Raw genomic sequence first — 20519 nt, 5'->3', positions numbered from 1 at the left:
TATGTGTTTAAACACGGTAAGAATATATATTTAATTATACATTATATTTTATTATAAAAATCTATATAAGAAAGATGATAGCTTATAATATACATCAATAATAAAGAAGAAATTTCTTCTTGGCATTCTATATTATATTTACAAAACGAAATATTATTCACGGAAGATCGACTTTCATCCAGATATTACAGACATATCGAATCACAATCATATCTTTTTTACACAATCTCTATGGTGATTATTCAAATACAATTATGGTAAATGTCACAGACTAATCTTTAATCCAATATTTTAAACATTTAATACTTAATTGCACATCAACATATGAGTTATCAATTTTTTTCTTTGCTTGAACATCTAATATGATTTATCCTAAACAGTATAAAATTTTTCATGTAAATATATAAAAATAACTATAAAAAAATATAAAAGGAAGGTTTTTAAACAAACATTTTTGGAAACTACAAACTATAAAATAGGAAAATAATTATCTCTTTACATTTGGCTTTTTTTCTTTCTTGTAGTAATTATCAGTTGTATTGTTTTTATACTGTTTAGGGTTTAATATATGTATAATACATTGCAATATGTAACGATACAATTTCGATAGAGATTCATTTCAGTCGCGACACATTTATTGTGCGTCAAAAAGAACTGTTCACATTTTATATATTGTGATTTTAATTACAATTATAAATATACTATATAAATGTATGCCAAACAACATGGCAAGAGTATTATTCTATATAGATCTCCTAGTTTCATGAAAGACTTCATTTTATGACAGTAGATTGTATGATCATCTGACAGCGCTCTAACTTTAACACCAACAATGTTTTTATTCTCTCTCACTTCTTCTTATTTTTGTCTCACTTTCACTTTCAAAAAGACATCAGAAAGATTTATGGAAATTTTTGGAAGATAAATCTGCTTTATTTAATGGCGACTAGTTTGAGCATATATCATGAAACAAGGAAATATATGTACTGTATAGTAATATTAAATAATCATGTTTTATATTTAAAAAAGAATTTATATATACTTATAATTTATTCTTACTTCGTTGACTATATGTATTATTAGGCGTATCTTTATATTCTTATATCTTTCACAAGGCAAAGTGTTAAACAATTGTAAAAATCAATAATAAAAAAACATTCTAGACACGACAAGATTATAAAATTACTAAGTTCAAAACGACTAAGAAGATCGATTTTGTAATTACATATGTGGCAATTTAATTTTATTCAAAATTCATGAAAAAGAACATTATTTCTAATATGAGAGGCATTATTTTGATTTTTGTTTGAGAATTATTATTTCATTACTATTTACTGTGACTTTCCTCAATTTGATACCCTATTTAAAAATGATCGTTATAATTGAATGATATCACAACCTGAAAATTTGTGACTTACCAGTTTTTTAAATTAGGACTGAGATGATCTAAAAACGACGCTTACTGGTCCAGGAATGTTGCACGACGGCGATTATGCGTAGCACAAAGTGCATAAGAAAGAGAAGATCACACTTTGGGCAATAGATTGATGTGGCTCTTTTTTTTAGTTCTCTTAACAGCAAACTTAATGCATACTAGTATGAGTATCGCTGCTGAAGTAACATATAGCACTACACAGATGCTGATGTCGAATATATTCAAATCCCAGCCAAAAGCGGTGGTGTGTTTCTCCTTGGCGAGTCTCCCCAACCTAATTTTCCAACTGTTGCTACTGTTGATGGAGTCGAAACCGCTATTATAGCCGCTAATCCCGTCATATTTGATGTTGCTATAACTATACTTGATTCTTAAATATTGCAGCACTTCTTCCTCGTTCCAGCTGCCATTAACGAATCTGCACGCCGGGCAATGTTCAGCCGCGGGATACTGTATTTTTTTGTGCTCGGGATCCTCTGTAGCATCACCCGACAATCGAGCATTTACTTCATTATGCGCCCGCCACAGCCAAAGCACGGCTTCATCTCTGCTACGCGTGTCAAATATCTTATTCTTGCCGGCCATCTCCACGAAATGTGCGGCGCAGTCAGCACATCCGAAAAACGTTTCGATATAGCCATGCATCGCTCGCAGCACTGCCACAGGATCTTGCGAGAAATTTGTCTGAGGAACTTTATTCGATTTCAACGCAAAGTTCACGGTTAACATATGAAATATGGTCCACAATCCGCAAGGATATCCCCGATATGAATTCGCGCTACCCTTGCATCCTATCCACTGATGAGGCAGTCCCCAGTACACTGGCGACATCTCTTCCTCCGTTGTCTTCGCTAACTGGCTGAATTCTTCGCCGGTCATGGTAGTCCTGCTCTTGATGACGTCGCGTATTACCTCTAAATACGTGTTACTACGCCGTACAGGAAAATACGCCGCCAGCACCGCAATGTATTTTCGTAAGGCTTCCATTTTTTCACCGTCTATCGATTTGGTTAAAGATATCTCGTTGTTCATAGAATAATGCAATGCGTTCTCCAGATCGAGTTGGTATAGATAATCATCAGTCTTTTTCAACGAACGTTGTTCCTCTTCCTGCTCTTCGCGAGACTTGACAATCGCCCCGCTTGTTGTTTGATGTGTACTCTCGACATTTTGTGCAATATCGTGGGATATCGTCGTACCTATTGTCTCATCAATGTTAACTCCTCTCGCGATTACGTAATCCTTAATAGCCCGTCGCACTCCCTGTCTTGACGATACTCTCACATTAACAATCTTCTGCGACTCATTGCGCCCAAAGGCTATCAAAGTCGGAAATTTGGTAACCTTATTCATCACGCATAATAGTTCATTATCAGAAGTCACTCTGCGTATCTGCAAGCTGCTGATTCTGTGTAAATCGAGAATGACCTCCGTGCCCAAATTGGAATCCGTATTTTCGAAAATAAAAAAGAAATACTTTACATTATTGGATGTTGTTCTCCATATGTCCGTTATTTCAACGTTTCTGCAATAAATAGAAATCTTCTTTTGCAATGCAGTTGGAATGAGAAGTCTAGGAAATTGATGTGGAAAATTTATAATATACCTATATGGTGTGATGTTAGGCCATGTGGATCCTCGTCCTTCCTGTTGTTCTGTCTCAAGTCTACTAATCAAGTTATGTCTCACCGAATCGATGTTATCCCCCTTTTCTATCACTAAACCTAAAGACGGTGGATGCGCATTCACGGAGAAATATTTCAACATTGGATAATGCATGATCTCGTAATCGCGACAGATTGGATTGTTGTCATCGTCGGCGCAATCTATCGCCGCAACTACGACGATATCGTTCCAAGCTGAAATATTTGACATTTTTTATTCATATTTTATTGAATATCTTTAAAAACCTCTTAAATCTTTTTCTTCGAATTATTATAATGTATTTTATAACTACATACAAAAAAAGAATTGTATGCAAATATTTTGACACACTTTTCTATTCTAGTCAAATTCGAAAACACTATCAAGTATACAATTTATTGAATAGTTGACAATGTTTTCCTTAACTGTTTACTTAACTCGCAATAGAAAACTTACAAAGAATGTCGCTTGCCAGAGCTTTCCAAGTTGGTGCAAATCTATAACAAAAGCCACACCAACTGTTGTAAAACTCAACTAGCCAACTCCTGGTGCTGCCATAAACATTCGTTTTGAAGTTTGTGGCATTAAGAATCACTACATCATCGCTGGAATTATATAAGCCTTGACCGCCCATCAGATTTTGATAATGATCCCTAAGAGGTACTGCTGCGCTAATGCAGTTTATCATCAGAGCATTCAATAGCCACAATTTCAATACAATCCCTTTTATGTCTAGCTCCATCTTCTTTTTATATCTTTGATAATTGACATTAGAATCTTTAGATTCTTCTTTTTCTGTAATTAATTTTCTAAATTAAATATTAATCTTAAACTGTAAATTTTAATTAAATATCTCTTAACATGACTTAACATGAAAATGTTTTTAATCAGTTTTTAATTAGTAATTAGTTTAACTAATTAACAATTGACTTAAAAAAAATAAATAATAAAATAATAAAAAAATTGAATTGGAGTAATTAATAACTATGAAAATGCAGACGAATTAAGTAAGAATTAATTCAGAAGAAAAAATAAAATCATATTCTTCAATTGATTTTATGTAATTATGTGAAATTTCAATATGTCAAGTTTAAATATAAAAGTATAAATTGAAAAAATGCACAAGAATAATTATCTTTCTTGTCATTTTTACTAAGAGAAAAGCCTTAAAAATTAGATTAGATCGAAATAATTATGATTGAAAGAATACAGCCGATAATTTTGAAATATATAATTCTATCATTTAAAATACAAGTAGAAAAAATATTTACTCAAAATGCATAATCTAAGATTTACGCGAAAAGACTCTACTCTCAGATAACACGTAAATAACGCGTAAATCTTACTTTATAATGTGCATTTAATTTTAATTTATAATAAAAATACAATAATAATACAATACGGACGCAAAATAATACCTGCGTATGATTCGCGAGTTATCTCGTATCTTTTGACGTATACGTTCCTAGTCGATTGACACGTTGAACGACAGTGGAACCTCGTTGCTTCCACCCTTCCAACATTAAAAGTGTAATTTACTAATTTACATTGATTTATGTATATACAGGATACCAATCTTTCTCATGACATGATTAAACATAACCTAACATTCAACGATTCGCTCCATGCATAGATGTAAGATGTAATAAGATTAAACCAATTAGGCGCGTGCAGCGAAGAAAACCGCTCAATAGCAATCGAATGTGATTGGTTCTTATCTTTAGCGATATTCGAACGTGATTGGTTCTTACTTTTAGAACTAATAAATCAACGTCTTGTTGACAAGATGATATGTTCAACTGTGAACCCGTTGAATACGCCCATAGATATAAGTTATCGAGCCGAAACGAACATATTCGAAAGGAACCGAACAAGATCGCATTTGAATGCATCTCGTATCCCGTTGCGTCTATATATCTATGATCTGTTCTAATCCCCCCCCCCCCCGTCTCTTCCCTTTGCCTATATATATACATCAGCAATTTAAGTTTCAGTATTTCGGAACGCACTTATGGCATTAGATTTGTTATGCATAAATTAGAAAAATAAAACTATTACATAATATATAATTAGATATTAAATAACGATTATAGGTAAACATTGGTATAACATTGGAGTTATGTAATATATATATATAAGGAGATTTTAAGGTTATACTTTCGATGTGTCAAAGCTAAATGCAAATATCACAACAGAATTGAGTATTTTATATACTCGACATGTGCAGGTAACGTATTTCACGGAATTCTATTTCGACGAAATTGTATGTGACAATTTGAGTAAAATTTTTCTGTCGAAAACAATGCTTGTTTTTAGACAACGTTGATAATTTAAATTAAATTTGAAACGATTTATTATTCTCTCTCTCTCTCTCCACATATTCAGTTGTATATAAAAAAACTTTAGGCATGCAGTTTTTCTAAAACAATTGATATTGCCATGGAAGTATGATTCTTCCAAGCGGAGCTTGTGGCGAATGTACAGAACACGAGCAAATTATAAAACCAAAGAATATGAAGGTCGCAAATTAGTAGGGTAAGAAAAAGTATTAAATTTTATAAAGATCTTTTACATATCTATTTACATCATTTCTATTTATTTTTACTGTTTTTATTTTTTTATACTATTTTCTAAAGAATAATATTAAATCACGTTTCATATTTATTGTAAATTATTTATTCGAGATTTTGACATATTTACTTATCAATATCATTTTAAGTTTTGGATTCTTAATGCAAATTGTGCCATTAAAAATGACATTAATATAATACAGCATTCATTATTTAGGTTTTCAATGGAGAAAATGTATTACGTGGTTGCTGATGTAGGAAGTTACAAGGACTTTATACCCTTTTGCAAGAAATCTGAAATTACTTTAAAAAATGAAGACTTCCTAAAGGCCAATTTAGTAATAGGATTCCCACCTATAAATGAAAGTTATAGTTCAAAGGTGACCATGATATATCCAAAAGTAGTTAAAGCAGAATGTAGAGACGGCAGATTGTTCGATCATTTGAATACTCTGTGGCTTTTCAGTCCTGGACTGAAGAACAATTCCGAAACATGTGTGATCGATTTCTCCTTGTCTTTTGAATTTAAATCTGCCATTTATTCTCATTTATCAAATCTATTTTTCAATGAGATCGTAAGACAGATGGAGAATGCTTTTCTCGAGGAAGCTGAAAGAAGGTACGGCAAGCCATGTTTAAGGACAGTACAGCTACAAAGATGATTAGAACCCATTTACATAGATAATTGAATATAGATAATATTTGTTTTTATGAATTAATAAATTTATTTATTGCTATCAAGCTGTCTTTAAAATAAGAACATGTAAATTTGTCAAGATTAATGATAAAAAGTTGATACGATAAAGTAAACAAACTAAATGTTTATAATTAAAGCATATAAGGAAAAGTGCATTTTTAATTAAACTTGTATAATAAACTTGCAAAAAATTAATTTCGCTTCAAGTATTAGAGAATCTTAAAACTTTTATGTAGAAAGTAATCAAAGAGAAACTCTCAGCTCGATAATAAATTGTTTGCACACAATTTAAGATGTATTTTAATAAACAGATGCAAAAAAAAACGTTTGTTTAAATATATTTCAAAAAATTTATATAAATATGTAGTATCTAAATATTAATTTTTTAATTATTTGCAATAAAAGAATTGGCGCGAAAAGAGTGCAAAGTAAGCGAAGTAAGCGATAGAAAGATACGCTTACAAAAATTATGACCGTGATATTGTGAACTGTGATCAGCTTGCATCCAGGAGTGCGTTCGAAAATTCTACTCTTTGAGTAAAGCAGCTTTTAATTGATCAATCAGATAAAAAAAGAGCAAAGATTTCTTTCTTCTGATTGATCAATTTAACGGTACTCAATCCTGTGAGTAAGATTTCTGAACGCTCTTTAGTAAACAAATCTAGGGTGTTCATTGAAGCTCAGTGAATGGTCGTGAGTGGCTGGATACACCTAGTTTCACGTTTGAAGATTGTCCAATTACATCGCAAGTCGCGGTGATGCGTATGTACATATATATCGAATGTTAATATATTTTCCTTCTTTTTCATCGCGCATTCATTAAAGCTACTCTCATATAAAGTTACATATTATATGACAAAGTTGTAGATTGTGTCTGGTTATTATTTCAGAGCGAAGTATGTATGCGCACGACGTTAGACGCGTAAAAATTTTCTACATCAAGGCACCCGCGTCGCGGCTACAAGGATGAAGCTATACACGTCGATCAATTTCGAAAAGTAGACTTTCATTCGTGGTTCAAGGCCAGGCGCCGCCGACAACATGGCCAAGTTTTATACGTCGCAGTTGCGCGCGTAAACGGGAATTATCGAATTACGTATCCGCGCGAGCCGAAAGCACGCGCATCGAACGTCGTTCGCCCCGTTCCACGAAGCGAAACCATGCCGAGGCGATGCACCGTCATGAAATGAATACCAATGAACTGCGCAATGGGCGATATAGGCAGCGATAGGTGTGGCGCGTGAAAAAGGAAAGGCGCGCGCGTTCCCCCGGAGCTACCGCGAGCGACGAGGAATGGCGTAGTGCGCACGTGTACGCACGCATTCCGGGACAACGAAGACGCTCGACGTGGCTCGCAGCATCGTTCCGAATCATCATCATCGTCATCATCATCGTCAACATTCGACCGACAGGAATCATTGCTCCGATTCAAGCGTTCGCCGCTCGCAGTTGATTCAGTGTGTGTATGTGTGTGTCATACGCGCTTTTCGCGCATAGTATAGTGTTGTATGTGTGTGTCATTCCTGCGCCTATGCGTCTCGATTCGTCACGCGGGGATCTACAAAGCGGGAGGGGAACGACGGCGACGGCGGTGGCGGCAGTGACGACGCGGTGGTGGTGGTGGGGAGTGACGCGAACGAGAGAGTGAGATTAGCTTGTGTGTGTCGCGCTCTCTCCCTTTTTTTCTCGCACGCGCGTACCAATCGCAGCTCTCCGTCTCACTCACGAGATTGTCGCGCTGTCTCTGTCCCCCTCCCTTTCTCTTTCTGTGTCTATCGCGCGCACTGGCCCGTTCACTCGCTCGCTCGCTCGCTCGCTCGTTCGTGTCCGTCTGTCCGTCGACTGGCGCGCGCGCGCGCGCGTTAACGGAATTCGCGATCGTGCACGCAGGGACCACCGACTAATGTTTAAATGGACGCATCGTCCATTATCACCCAAGTGTCGCGGGATGACGAGCTAGGCGCATTCAACAGCGAGAAAGGTGCGTATCAGTCCCGTACAACCGTTGTCCTCGTCCTCGCGCTCGCGAAACTTACCGCCAGATGCCGGGGTTTCGTTGCCTTTGCACCTGTTACGGAACCCCCGCCGTTTCTCTCTTCCAAATCTCGTTTAACTTTATCACTTCTCCTCTCTTCGTCCGTTTCGCCCGTTCCTCTTTGCGAACAATTTTGCTCGTTTCCGTCTGCTGTTCTTCATCCCCTTCTGCTTCTCATCTCTCTATTGTCATCTCTTTTTCAACCCCTTTCTCTCATTCTCCATAAGCATATCACAAATTTATTTCTTTACACTACGTTATGCCCTTTAACCTTTCATGCTTTGAGCAAATTCTCTAAGGGTATTCTGTATAGAAAATAACAAAAAAGATTTACTATAAAAGGTTAATCGAAGTAATTCTGTTTCTATAATATACAGGATACAAACGTCTTTTCAATGTAAACTAAAAGCTTCATAGTTTAACATTATTGTTGTCAATAATTGAGTCTTAAGATAACTTAAAGTTTATTTCAAGAATATCAGATTTATGATTACTGTAAACTGTTGATAAAATTTGACTGAATTTGTTTGTGAGAACAAGTTTGTAACGTTTTTTTTCTGCGCAATGTAGCTCAATTACCTCGGGAGAATGAAGCAGCCAGCAATAATTCATCGAGCGGCAAGAAGCCGAGGGGGCGCGGACTCCTGCGCTCTCTGCTCTGCTGCTTCGGAAGGGGTCGTGGTGGCAGTTCAAAGAGCTCCAAGTCGAGTTCTCTACAAGGAGACGGTCGTGGCTCGCCGCCACCAGGCACCGGATCTCCGAGATTCCTTCTACCACCAGTCAAGCATCAAGACATGCACAAGAAGTGTATGGTAATTGATTTGGATGAGACCCTGGTGCATAGTTCTTTCAAGCCAATCAACAATGCGGACTTTGTTGTTCCTGTAGAGATTGATGGAACAGTACACCAAGTGTACGTCTTAAAGAGGCCTTATGTGGACGAGTTTTTGCAGAGAATGGGTGAATTATACGAATGCGTATTGTTCACTGCAAGCTTAGCTAAGGTATGTAGTTAAAGAAAAAAAGAGGAAGATTAAAAATTTTTATACATTTAATAAGTATAAAATAAATAAATTTTAGTTACATTGTTATATATTGATTTAATTTGACAAGTTAGATTATTATATATTGATATAATTTAAAGTATTATGAGAGACTATTTAATGTTTTATTATTTATTTATCTGAGGATTGGTTTGCAAAAATTCTTTATTTCTCGAATTTGTTAGCCAATGGAAGATTAGAATAATAGATTTGAAATACTATATTAATTATATTATCCCCATCTATATTACTACACAAGATTATTATGTTTCTAAACAAAGAATTAACTCATTGTTATAGAAATTATTATTATCAGTAATTAGTAAAGTCAGTTGTAAAAATTTTGATAATAACTTACCATAATAAGAAAATTGTAATGGAGCTGGTTAGTAAAAAGAAAACTTGCGACAAAAAATTTGGATATATTTGTTGTTTAATGTTTTGTTTTATTGTGTGATGTTTTACAGTATGCAGACCCAGTGGCAGATTTATTAGATCGATGGGGTGTATTCAGAGCAAGATTATTCAGAGAATCCTGTGTGTTTCATAGAGGGAATTATGTTAAGGATTTGAACAAATTAGGTCGTGATTTGCAGCAAATCATTATTGTAGATAATAGTCCTGCCAGTTATATTTTTCATCCAGATAATGCGGTAAGATATCTTGATAACATATTAAAAAAGTATTTAAAATATTTAAAAAGATAATTTATATTTTAATGTTTAGAATGTTATTTTTCTATAAAAGTATATTAAAATTGAATAATTATATATAAAAATAAGAACGACATTTATTTTTTACAGGTTCCAGTGGCATCTTGGTTTGATGACATGACGGATTCCGAGTTACTGGATTTAATCCCTTTTTTCGAGAAACTCAGCAATGTGGAAAATATCTACACAGTGTTGTGCAACAGCAATCATCCTTACAATCAGGTACCCACACAGGCGGTGCAGAGTAATCAGAATCCGCCGGGATTAGGCTCGCTGACTGCTTCCTAGCCCCATCTAAATCCTGGCAACACAGCCAGTCTTGTCGCTCAATGCACTTTCCAGAGAATCCTGAGGGGACTGCTCCATGTGAGTCACTTGCTGTGTGGCGAAGAACCTCGAACTGCTCCCCCTTGTTGACCTTTGGAAGAACCACTCCGTTAAGTGGAGCGTTAATGTCCTATATCTTAAAAACGCGTCATCCAAGTCGATACACAGTGACACATAGCTGCCGATATCCTTCTTCCTGGCGAGAAACGCAATGAAGACTGAGTCAGTTTCGAAGTGAGTGTTCTTCCATTTTGCATCAGGCATCAAAGATGACAAACTGTATCGGGCCTGTTTGCATGGATAATACGCGTGTGCTCGAGAAAAAGAATCTAGCAAAGGATGAAATCTCCGTCGATAGTAGAAACTGCTTGCAGAAAAGTCACAAGAGAGGAAAGAGCGACGGTTAGAATTAACGGTTAGAATGATGGTTAGAATGGTGATTGTATACTGAGAAAGAATATATGAAGATATAAGAGAGAAGAAAGAAGAGAGCTTGCTTCGAGTTATTTGATGGGCTGTATTGTGCTATTGCCATTTAGTTTTTTCTGTTCAGATCAAAACACCACAAGCTTTCTATTCATTTAGATCCGATTACAAAGAAGACATCAATGTTCCGACTACGATTTTGCATGCTTCTGACTCAACGCTTACAGAATGTTGAAAGAGGAGGGTAACAGTAGCAGGTAGAATTGAAATTTGTATGTTTCACTTGTCAATGTAAGATTTTATAAAAATGTAAAAATTTTTTAAATTATCATTTAGTTTTTTTTTTTTTTTTTTTTAAGACTTTAAAGATATTTTAGAATTTAATATCAAAACATTTTGAATCTTAAAGTGCAGGAATATAAAGAATAAGATAAGTGTCTTAAAAATCATATATATCTATGAGCGTTCGAGAAAATAGAATTTTGAATATAATTTAGGATACCAACATTTTAAAGATTAAAACATCATACAGAAATCTAGAAATCTGTTCTTAAAAAATGATTAGTGTGTTCTGTGAAAAGCTTTAACTATTTGAGAACCTTTGAAATGTTGAAAGCTAAATACGTAATTCGATTCTTAAAAAAGTTAAAATTTTTTTGGAAGTTATTTGTTATTTTCTAAGAACATTGTAATCTAAGATTTGAAAAAGCTCAAGTTTATATATATATATATATATATAAAATACAATGTGATTAATTACAATTACTTGCTTTACACTGCCGAGGAATAGAAACAATTTCGTGTATTCAATCATGCAAACTTTTGTTTCTGATTTCTAGAGAGTGCCATAATTGCTTGAATCAGATGACAAAATATATTTTTAAAGCCTTCTATTGTGCAGAAATCGGTATCCTAACAAGATCAATTATAAGATTTATTAAACTTTTTAATTACCATTATTGGTATACTATTAACACATATATTTTTCTAAAACATCTATAACCAAGTTTTGCTGCATTCGAAAAAATTGAGAGTGCAAATTAAGCATTTTATAAATATCGCATTTTGGTATTGCGTTAAGTACATTTCCTGCTGCTGGTACACATCTTTTATAAGACACTCTGTATGTAGCATTTAAAACAGTGACATTGAAATTTTGCAGGGGTATGTATTACCATTTTTCTTATAAATTTTCTCTATATAATACTTATTATATTTATTTTTATTTTATTTTATTTATCCAATCATGTTATTAAATAAATACAATTGTGTGTGTACTGTTCTTTCTGAAATATTTATTTGAGTAAAACATTTTAATTAGAAAGAGAAAGATTTATATATATATATATATCCAAATATATTAATTTCAGTTTTTATCCAGCAGCAAAATTCTTTTCTGAGGTTTGCCAAAAAGCTTGAGCAAATTTAAAATGATACAGGAATTGAAGATTGTTGATTAAACTCATTGAAAAATATTTACTGATTTTACAGATAAATTTTACACAGAGATCGCATAAATAATAAATTGATAAAATAAGTTTTATTGTTTTACTGGAAAAGAAGAATAAATCAATTAATTAATTAAGGATAATCATGAATCACATCATATTGTTGCCAATATTGATAAACTGAACTGGGCCAATGCATATCATTCTTTCCCTCCAAGCTATATGTCTTATATGACCATTCGTTTTCTTGGAGCAAGAAAATATGGCAACTGGTTTGATAATTTGCACTCGTTGTCTTCTTCAACATATATATTTTTCACATATTGTCGATATATATATGAAATCAAAGAAATATATATATATATATATATTTTTTTTTTTTTATTTGAATATTGATCTTTTTATTTATAATTTTCTTATTATGAACAAAATGATTGCTAATAACTATCAGAGCTGTTGGATGCACATGATTGTCATTGCCATTAGGGAAAGAAAGAAAGACAAAGGAAAGAATTTATGCTGTAAAATTGAATTCTTAATCTTTGCTATTAAGGATTAATTTTAACCGTTTCCTTTTAGGTTCTATAGTTTGTTTTTTTAAAAACATTTATTTCCTAAAAAAAAACGAAACGCGCGTATTATATGCATGAAAAAATATATATTTTAAAATTAGATTTTGCAAAAATTTAACCATTAACACATTTTCTTGCTCCATTCCGAAACGAATCGCACGATGATGTCATTAACAAATTAGAATAATTTAGATGTAGTCCTTGAAGGGCAATAGATAAGCGGCGGTAATATCCCTACATATGTGCATATATTTACTAACGCGTAATTTGTAAATGATCACAGCTGCTTGAAACCAAGCATAACAAATGTACAAATTGCATTGTACTGTCGTAACCAATTCAGATTGTTATTATTCTTCTGCTTTTACCTTGTTAATATTATTTTTATTATTTTATCATTATATTATTATAAGTATCCACGTTAATGTCGTTACTCTAATGTAAGAAAAAGCGAAATTTTTTTACTCTGCATGCTTTACTGCTGCTGTCGAATTCAAGCCGACTTAAACAGGAAATATTTTTCCTGAAATTAATTTTAGATAAAAAATGTACATTTTTTTATACTCTTGCATTGAAGTAACGACATTATTATCGATATGTTCAGTGAGTTAGTATTATCAATATCAGCTTGTGTGTGTATGTATATGCGTATTAAACTCGGCTGCGTCTGCTGTTTTATCTTTTCTTCCTTGTCTGAATATACGGTAGATCGAAAATCATGCACTTAATAAGATGATTTCTTGTCGATATAAGCAATTTAAATATGCAAAGACCAAACTTTTTAATTTAAAAATGTAAGTACCATTAAAAATCTTTATTTCTGGAACTGGGAATTCTGAGTTAAGAAAATTTTATGATTTATTAAAGAATAAGTAAATTATAAATCTAAAAATACGAGATTTTGGACATAAAAATATTATATATTCCGAAACGGTATTAATATAACTGATAGTAATCATGTAGCATTTCATGTGCAGCATTTTCAATATCTAAAAATAAGACTCAAGGATACAATATGCACTTACGAGAAAAATTGAAAAGGGTGATTTATTTATTAAAATGAAAAAGTTGGTATATGTATGCATATTAGAAATTGCTATCAGCAAAAAAATACTTCGAAAAAACAAAGTTACTTGTATAGAAAAAAATTTGTTTTTTTGAATTATTTTATCAGAAAATTGTTTCCACTTCCACATATATTGTAGCGAGATTTTTGAACTACCCTGTGTACTTCGTAATATTTTATCGAAATAATGATAACTCTGAGAGAGATATCTAATCTTTCGAATTATCGTTTTTATTTAAAATAGGAAGAGATTTAACGCGAAGAGATTTTTGATGTGGCTTCCAATTCTTCCATCCTTCTGTACTTAGTAAGTGTAACAATGTTTCTTGTAAACGTTATTGTATGCGAACATATGTATTATAAAATTCTCTTTGTATAACGCCCATCGAATCTACTCTGTATGTACGATTATACAAATCTCTGCACGATCCAAGAATCCGAGAATCCATAGATCTAAATATTCGAAAACCGAAACGAGTTAAAAGAGTTATAAAATTCATGGATTTGCTCAGTCGAAAAGGAGCCAATATTAGAGTTGCAATTGAGTGTTCTAAAATCCGAGACTGTAAAGATGTAAGAATCAATGAATGTATACAAGTGTGCAATTATTCGATACAATGTGTGATAATTAAAAATTTATTAATATAGTAATCTATGATGTAATTAAGAATCGTGAATAGAATGATTAAAGATTTTAAGGACATAGTCTTTAGAGTTTTAATGTTAAATGGAATATCCAATCAAAAGAATTGAGAGAACCTACCAAAGATTCAAGAAAAAATTTGAAAAGTTAATTATAAGAAATCAAAAATATCCAGAGATGTGAGAATTTAAAAATTTAGGAATTTAAAAATTAAATAGATTAAGGGCTCAAAGCTGATCGAAGGCCTTGAAGCTATATAAAAAATGCACGCAACATATAGATCAAAATAACACACAAAGAAAAATCTAAGGATTCAAGGATTTAAAAATGTATCTTTTAGCTATACTATATGTATTATTATTACGTTATTGCGTATGAAAAGTCTGTTTTTAATTTAGACTGATATAATCTCAAGGAATTTTTAACAGAATTAGAGATATAGATTATTTTTTATATAAAAAAAAATATTTTAATATATAATAATACACACTATACAAAAACTATACAAAAGATGTGTACGGCATTTAAAAAGCTAAAAATTAAAGTTTACTTGTTTACTTTATTTATTAGCCAAAAATAAAATATGTACATTAGCATATGTACACTTTTCTACATTTGTAAATTTTATGGTTTAGTGACATTATATTAATAAACATAATATGTAATATTCTTGATAATATTAAAAAACTCAATACATGCGCGCGTCGGAATAGTTAATTTTATATATAATCTGCGATTAAATCTTAAAAATTTTAAACAATTCATGCACTTAATAAATAAATTATTAATTTGCAGAACAGCTTTTTACACACTTTTAAATTCAATGTAAACATTAAAAAATATACAGTAGAATATAGGAATACTACACATACAAATAAATATATATTGAATGTACTAAAAGCAAGAAATTAGATGTCCAAAATTAACATAAAAGTTGGAAATTTGTCAATTTAGATTATCCTGGAAATCAAAAAATAAATTAGGTTTTAATATTTCGAAATTTAAAAAATGTTAGTTATAGAATAAAGAATAAAAAAATTTGGAAACAGGCTGATTAAACGCGGGAAATTAGAAAATTTGACATTTCATACGCAAATACGTAATATATCAATATTTAAATGAAGCAAGGAGAAACGCGAGTGAGAAAGTGTTGCCGATAATGTTCTCAATCTTGAAATCGTAATCACAAGAATTTCGAGCCGCTGCCTTGCTGTGCATAATGAAGTGACAAATATAAAAAAAAAAAAAATATATATATATATATATTCAAAAAACGGCAGAAGCAGAAAATGCGCGTGTGTATGTGTAAATGTACATTTGTATGTTCTGTATGCGTGTGCGTATGTGTAAAAAGAATAGCGTTCGAGGCTTTCGCCGAGTAAAACGGCCGCCAATTCGAGTCGAGACTTTTTTATATATACGAATCCGAAAAATTTCTTAACAAAAATAAAAGAATAAAAAAAATGCGATAAAAGCGACTGTTATGCGCGGCTTTTGTGCATCTTAAAATATTAGAAACAGTTGCATTATATTAACAATTGTATTATTATTATTGGGCGAATTTTGTCTTATAAAGATTTTTTTTCATGATTTATATTTTCACCCGTTGAAGGCCCGCTTCATCGCAACAAGTAGCATGGTCCTATTTACATCGACAGCGTTTAGCACGAAATGCGGCTATTCGATTATGGTTCCAAAATAGAATTTTACAATTATATGTACAGAAAAGATTTTATATATATATATTTTTTTCTCATTTTATTTCATAATTTTTAATATTATTTTTTTAAATATTTTTTTCATGACTATGTGCTTTTATAAGAACGTAGGTCATCTCGGGAATTTGTGTATATTTCTCCCTTGCTTTTGACGTCATCGAACTATGTATATATATATAGCCGAATCGATTATCATACCATGTTAAAAAGTTCAAGATCAATTGACTACATTTAGCGCTAAACGCAGCGTTAACCTTAGAATACTAATCATAATTTTAAGACATTTAATATTAATCATACGTTAAATTTACGTATGTTGAGATTTTTCCCGAAGAAAAAAATGTCGAGAGAGAGAGAGAGAGAGAAGAGAAAAATAAACTTTTATTAAAAATAAATCATGCTATTTTAATAGGGATAAAAAATTTCATTACTTTTTTTTTTTTTTTTTTGTTATATTTTTCGTCTTGCTGATAAAATATAAGTATATAACTCTGTTATCTCTTATGTTTATGTGTATATATATAACTATTATATTCTTTTTTATATATCAGGGTTTATTTGGACATTTAGTATTAAATATAACAATAATTCAAATAAGTTTAAAAATATTTAAATAGAGTGAGCTATAATACATACAGTATATATTACAATTTAATCAAAAATATCTGCTATTATTTGTCACACATTTAACATATAAATTAGCATTGTGTCTTGGCTACACAAGATGTTTCAAAACTATAACATTTTTTTTTATGTCCAGATACCAAACTGAGAAGAACATTTAGAATATTAACAATTGCTCGATTGTAAGTTAGTTTAAAAATAGTTATAGCAATACTATACCAAAATACTTGCAGCTATAAAATAATGAAATAGCTTTGATACATTCCATATAGTTTACAATGCAATATAAAAGATTAAATATATATATATATATTTTTTTTTTTATGTTAATATGTTAGGCGGATAAGGCACAGTAAACGCAAAATATTTGATCGATCCTTGTAGATTTACACAGAAGAATCGGATCTGCGTTTATACTGGTGGAATCCTTTTAGGATTCAAATCATACATACGTCGCATCCGTTTCTTCAATTCTTGTGGAAATTTGTCATAGCATTTCTTGCATGCGGGCTTTAGATCGAATTCAAAGAACTTTGTCTTCTGATTCATTTTCTGATCGCAGAACGCACATGCAAAGTGATGAACGCACCATGCCTTGTTCAATGCTGTAAAAACTGGGAAAAATAGAGTATTAGATTAGAAATACTATCAATGCTCACAAGAAAAATAACGCATATTATATGATTATGCGATATATGATTTAGCGTTTTTGATATCACAGTTCAATATAACTTCAATGAAGAAACTTTAATAATTGCAGAAGTTTAAAATATTAATGGAAAAGAGAAATATTATATATTACAGCACAGAATGTTTAAAAAATTTAAAGAGAGTTAAAAGTCCAAAAAGATAAGATATTATTGAAATTGATATAATTGAAATTTCATCCATATTTGGATTATCTGATCTTTAATGTATCATCACTGTATACCACATACCATCTCCAGAAATAACTTGATTACAGACAAAACAAAGATTCCCAAATAACTGATGATAATGAGTCTCGCAATATGCGAGACCCTTTTTCTCGTAATGACGATGGCCTAGGAAGGGTTTCTCACACTTTGCACATACGAAATGCTCTACATGCCAATGTTTACCAAGCGCAGTTACTACGCGCTCTTCAATGGGACGCCGACACGCACCGCAAATTGGAATTCCCATTTTATCATGACACCGCAAGCAATACAATTCGTTCTACATAACAAAGTTAATTGTTAATATATTAGACTATGAAAATGTTTATTGATAAAAGACATTTTTGTATATGCAATTATTAATTTTCAGAAGAGAAGACAATTATTTTATAGATTGCTTAAAATTTATTGTCAAACTTTTGGCACAATATTATGATCAAAATTATTTTGTTTGCGATCTTGTGTATATATAAATTTAGATATATAAATATTTTTATATATTTTTTTATATATTTAAGTGATTAAAATATCCAATCCATATAATGTTACCATTTCATTGGCAGCGTATCCAGGTCGAGAACGAACTTCTCTGGCTTCAGAATTGAGTTCTACACCACAAGTTGTACAGTTAAAGTGATATGGATGATAAAGTTCACCACGAAAACGTAAAGGCTTGTCATCAATCACTCCACTGGAAATCGCGAAAAATAATATTGATGAAAACATTTCTTTCTTTTTTTAAACTTTACAGATTTTTAAAAATTATTCATGTGTTTCTCTTTATCGAGTGAAACTTTTATGCAAGAGTAAACGCAGAACATACTGGCATTGATGGCATATATATTTCCCGAGCACGCCAGCTTTTACTCTGGCATTGCATGTATGACATAATGCTCTGCCTTGACACTTGATAAAGCCTGCATCCGCCAATTCACTGTTACATTCTTCACAGCGAAAGCATTGTGGATGCCAGTTTGAATTCATTGCCTTAATCACACGGCCAATAACAAACTCACCTATCACAAAACCAATAATTCGTGCAAATATATTTAAGTACATTACAATCTATACTCCCTCAATACACAACTATCTTAGAATATCTATCTTAGAATAGAAGTGCATACGTTGAAATAATTGAGTGCAAATCTATAAAATTAGCTTACCACACTTGCCACAGCATGGGGCAAACAGAACATGAAAGTCATGTTCACAATATTTGTATCCTTCAAATTCATAGAAGATTCCATCTGGAAATGCCCTAAAGCACTGTGCGCATCTGTCAAAATAAAACAACAATCCGTGACATTCAATTCATAAAATAAATGATATAATATATACTTTTGTATATTATGGAAAATAGTAAAGAAACTGATGTTTTTAAAGCACTTATTTGAAAAATAGAAAAATAAAATTTTGTAAAAAGAAAAACTTCCAAATGTATAATGTCTGCAAAAACTGAATTAAAAAATGGAATGATATACATGTATATTACACACACACACACACACACACGTGTGTGTGTGTGTGTGTGTATTGTGTATTGTGTAAATACTTACACAAAACATTGTGGATGCCACAATTCGCCATTTGAGTTAACAATCTTTTCGTGCGCGGCAAAACCTTCTCTGCAGCGAGAGCAAAACATATGATCCAATGACATTTCTGTAACCCTGCATATATCATACATTATAAATTTCTTTCAAATGTTTATTATTAATTATATTAAATAATAAAAATAAATTAAACATATAGTATTAACTTGAATTTAACAAGTATATTTCCAATTAAGTATCTTTGAAGAGATACTACTTACCCCGGCATATTTTAACAGAAGAGAATAATTGTATGTTTGAACATCAAGAAATATTTCCACCTCTCGTTTTATTTACTCTTATTTACTTGCACTTAACCCTTGCTTTACAAATTATATTACTGGAACATAATTAAGGAATTAGTAAAAATATGTTGAAGCTAATAATAAAAATTCAAAAATTATGTAAATTAATACACTATATTAATATACAATTTTTTTCATTATAAAATATTGTACTAATTATATATCAATCTGTAATATTTGTTTATATTTAATCCTCTTTTGCTTATATTTACTAATTTTTAACATATATTTAATTTACCGATTAGTTATTTTAATTAATACAAATGTCTAATTTTATATAATTGAAATTACTTTCTCTAGATATTAATGATTTGTAATCAACGTAGAGCATATTTACGAAACAAATATTTACTTACTATTAATTAATTAATTAAAGACAGATAATGCCGAAGGACTACACGTATGTGATTGTCACACAATTGTTCATATTTCTGTCGGATTTTAAATCAAGACAGCCAATCCGATCTTGATGAACATAACATGGCCTTTTATGAAAATGAACGTGGAACTCTATGAATGTGTTACAGATTTTGCAATTTGCCCTATGCCACACCCTTATGGGAATAATGATGACGCAAATGATGTCAAACGCAAATTTGGAATCATCAAGGCAGTTTTTCAGTGAAACATCCAAGATGTAAAAGTTCTGTCACACTCCTATTTAAAGCCAAGTCCAGAAGTAATCATATAAATACGTACGTACAGAAATCGGCCAATCACGTGTCAAAGAACGCAAAACACATA

General features: G+C 31.8%; 4 protein-coding genes across 5 annotated transcripts; 2 read left to right on the top strand and 2 right to left on the bottom strand.

Annotated features, from left to right (window-relative positions):
* Positions 1-13: 13 nt before the first annotated feature.
* Positions 14-4712, bottom strand: LOC138932186 (sulfhydryl oxidase 2). The gene is made up of 4 exons (XM_070293766.1): positions 4498-4712; positions 3536-3874; positions 3042-3294; positions 14-2960 (listed from the first exon to the last, which is right to left on the bottom strand). Exons 2-4 carry the CDS (start codon positions 3819-3821, stop codon positions 1526-1528), a joined length of 1974 nt encoding a protein of 657 aa, XP_070149867.1. The 5' UTR covers positions 3822-3874; positions 4498-4712; the 3' UTR covers positions 14-1525.
* Positions 4713-4889: 177 nt separating this feature from the next.
* LOC138932388 (coenzyme Q-binding protein COQ10, mitochondrial) lies at positions 4890-6386 on the top strand. Of its 2 annotated transcripts, none has more exons than XM_070294173.1 (3): positions 4890-5306; positions 5486-5614; positions 5867-6386. In XM_070294173.1, exons 1-3 carry the CDS (start codon positions 5299-5301, stop codon positions 6309-6311), a joined length of 582 nt encoding a protein of 193 aa, XP_070150274.1. In that variant the 5' UTR covers positions 4890-5298; the 3' UTR covers positions 6312-6386. The 2 variants fall into 2 exon arrangements, with proteins under 2 accessions (XP_070150274.1, XP_070150275.1); XM_070294174.1 differs by having other exon boundaries at positions 5465-5614.
* Positions 6387-7174: 788 nt separating this feature from the next.
* On the top strand, positions 7175-12054 carry Hzg (CTD small phosphatase herzog). Its single transcript, XM_070293752.1, has 4 exons — positions 7175-8327; positions 8952-9385; positions 9892-10077; positions 10228-12054. The coding sequence occupies exons 1-4, from the start codon at positions 8258-8260 to the stop codon at positions 10423-10425; spliced, it is 888 nt and encodes a 295-aa protein (XP_070149853.1). The 5' UTR covers positions 7175-8257; the 3' UTR covers positions 10426-12054.
* Positions 12055-16843: 4789 nt separating this feature from the next.
* On the bottom strand, positions 16844-20389 carry Stck (LIM zinc finger domain containing stck). The gene is made up of 8 exons (XM_070293751.1): positions 20132-20389; positions 19692-19810; positions 19435-19548; positions 19042-19154; positions 18702-18894; positions 18428-18569; positions 17900-18158; positions 16844-17575 (listed from the first exon to the last, which is right to left on the bottom strand). Exons 2-8 carry the CDS (start codon positions 19697-19699, stop codon positions 17373-17375), a joined length of 1032 nt encoding a protein of 343 aa, XP_070149852.1. The 5' UTR covers positions 19700-19810; positions 20132-20389; the 3' UTR covers positions 16844-17372.
* Between the last annotated feature and the right edge of the window lie 130 nt (positions 20390-20519).

Source organism: Polyergus mexicanus, unplaced genomic scaffold (genome assembly GCF_030449975.1).
Source record: "Polyergus mexicanus isolate NDT 795.1 unplaced genomic scaffold, iyPolMexi1.0 SCAF_4, whole genome shotgun sequence".
Taxonomy (NCBI): domain Eukaryota; kingdom Metazoa; phylum Arthropoda; class Insecta; order Hymenoptera; family Formicidae; genus Polyergus; species Polyergus mexicanus.
The sequence above is the reverse complement of the archived record's forward strand: the minus strand, read 5'-3'. Positions and strand labels throughout refer to the sequence as shown.